This window comes from Herpailurus yagouaroundi, unplaced genomic scaffold, assembly GCF_014898765.1.
Source record: "Herpailurus yagouaroundi ecotype Mexico unplaced genomic scaffold, PumYag 254, whole genome shotgun sequence".
Classification (NCBI taxonomy): Eukaryota; Metazoa; Chordata; class Mammalia; order Carnivora; family Felidae; genus Herpailurus; species Herpailurus yagouaroundi.
The window spans coordinates 399962-402192 of record NW_024412471.1 but is presented as its reverse complement, the minus strand read 5'-3'; the positions used below and the strand labels follow the sequence as shown (position 1 = coordinate 402192).

The 2231-nt window shown below is 55.0% G+C and overlaps 1 protein-coding gene across 1 annotated transcript; it reads left to right on the top strand.

Annotated features, from left to right (window-relative positions):
- Nucleotides 1–1574, top strand: LOC121020982 (cysteine-rich C-terminal protein 1). Its single transcript, XM_040461087.1, has 2 exons — nucleotides 1–98; nucleotides 926–1574. Exon 2 carries the CDS (start codon nucleotides 953–955, stop codon nucleotides 1268–1270), a length of 318 nt encoding a protein of 105 aa, XP_040317021.1. The 5' UTR covers nucleotides 1–98; nucleotides 926–952; the 3' UTR covers nucleotides 1271–1574.
- Nucleotides 1575–2231: the final 657 nt, after the last annotated feature.

Here is a 2231-nt window from a genome sequence, read left to right as displayed (position 1 = left end):
AAAAGGTTCTCTGGCTGGACACTGCTCAGTCCACTGCCTAGCAGGTGCCCCATTCCAGGTGGAGAACTGAGAGAGTCTTCCTGTGGAGCTAGGGTCTGGTAAGTCTCCAAGGGGGACTTGGGGGAGGAGCTCTGGAAGAGTTGAAGGCAGAGGGCAGGAGAAGACAGAGCACAGCCAGCAGGTAGATGTGGAAAGAGAGCCCTGGAAAGTGCCTTAGGCTTCAACTGAGACACCCTCTCATGGTACCAGTGAGGTCATGGAGGCCCGATGGGATGGTGACTTCTGCAAGGTTACTTAGCACGTCTGTAGCAGAATGTGGCTAGAATCCAGGTCTTTGGCTCCCTGGAGTGGGATATATTTCCATCCTCTACACCACAATGCATCCGGGCACACTCTTGTTCCTATGCTTGTGGAGAATGAGAGGCATAGGCAGGGATGATGACCAGGACATGCTTCTGGTATTTGCTGATTCTTTAGACCCAGGTAGCAGGTCCTCTCGTGTGATTTAGGCATTTTCTAACTGATGGAGTGTTTACACGATGCTGATAACTGTGGGAACAGCACTTGGAGGTCTGTGGCCACAGAGAAGTGGGGGTTGGGAAGTGAAAAGAGCCAAAGGAAGAGTTTGGACTGGGTCGTGCAGATAAGTTGCCACCACATCCTCTTTAGTTTCCACTGTGAGAACACGGGTGGTCTTCATTTTAGTCGAGACAATGGAAGCCCGCTGACTCCGCAGACTGTTTCTTTGCCCTATGCCCATTTAACTCACTGGAAACACCTGGCTGGGGTGTGTTTGTTCCACTCTTTTCTCCCCTGCACCGGGCCAGGCTTGCTCGCTCACAGAGCCAGAGCGCTAAAGCCCTGAGTTCACTAGTTGGGAGGAAAAGGCCTGCTCGCCTGTAAAAGGCTTCTTCTCGTCTTTCAGGTTCACCGTGACTAGCTGAGCCTCACCATGTCCTCCCAGCAGAGCACGGCTTCCGCCAAAGGCTTTTCCAAGGGGTCTGCCCAGGGTCCCTCTCCGTGTCCGGCTCCGGTTCCCGGCCCTGTGCCCGCAGCCTCATCCTCCTGCTGCGACTGCGGGGAGGGCTGCTGCGGCTCCGGCGGCTGCTGCGGCTCCGGGGGCTGCTGCGGCTCCGGCGGTTGCGGCTGCTTCCCCAGGAGGCGCCGCCGACAGCGCCGGAGTGGGTGCTGCGGCTGCTGCGGGGGTGGCAGCCAGAGGTCACAGAGCTCCAGCAATGCCCAGCGCCAAGGCTGCTGCGGAGGCTGCTGAGGCCCCTGCTGAGCCCTGCGGTTCCCCGCCCCCCTGGAGTCCCGCCGCCTGTCACTTCGCTGTGCTCTCGCACGGGGCTGGGTCGGAGTGTTCCGCTTGTCAACCTACCTGCACCGGATATTCTGAGAGCTACCCTGTTCGCAGCCCCACCGAACACTCTGACCCCCCGTGTGATTATCCTCCCCGGGAACCTAAATGCCATGGGTGGGATAATGGAGCCTACTGTCGGCAGGGGCTTGCACACAGTAGGTGCTTAATAAATATCCATGTCGTAATAAAGCTGCTACCTCCTGAGAACACTTTATTTCCTATTCTTTCTTTTGTGTTTATTATCATGTTCTGTTACCCCAACCACTACCTTTCACTTAGCCCTGGGCTTGGCATGCATGAAAGGGAGAAAAGTCAAATTCATGCCTGAACAAGAGTGGCTTTCTGGTACTTAATTATGATAGCAGAAATCACGGTGGAGCCAGGCAGTGTTCTAAGGACTTGACGTGACATGCATGACCTCATGGCATTCTCACAATGACTCAGTGAGGTAGGTGCTGCTACCCCATTTTACATAAGAGAAACTGAGGATAAGTAACTTGCTCAGAATCTTTCAGCCAGTGCATGATGAAGACTGGGTGCCCCATTCCAGGGCTTATGCTCCTAACTGCTCTGCCTGGTTCCTGAAACCTTCCAGAGCCTTGGTTTGGGTCTACAATTCTCTGAGGCTTTGGAATCAGGCAAGCCACACAGGATCATAGACCCACTACTTTCCTTGCTGGATGGGGAAACTTTTTCAAGTGGAAACTTCCAGGGGCCTGGGAAGCTCTCTCTCCAGGCCTCATCCATGTAGCTGAGGCCCCACCAGGAGCCATGGACATTTGGGACTCTGTGGGGTGGGGGATGGGCATGCTCAGAAACATGGGGTTGTCATTCTCTAGAGGTGGTTGTGATGGTGGTGGTGGGATCATCC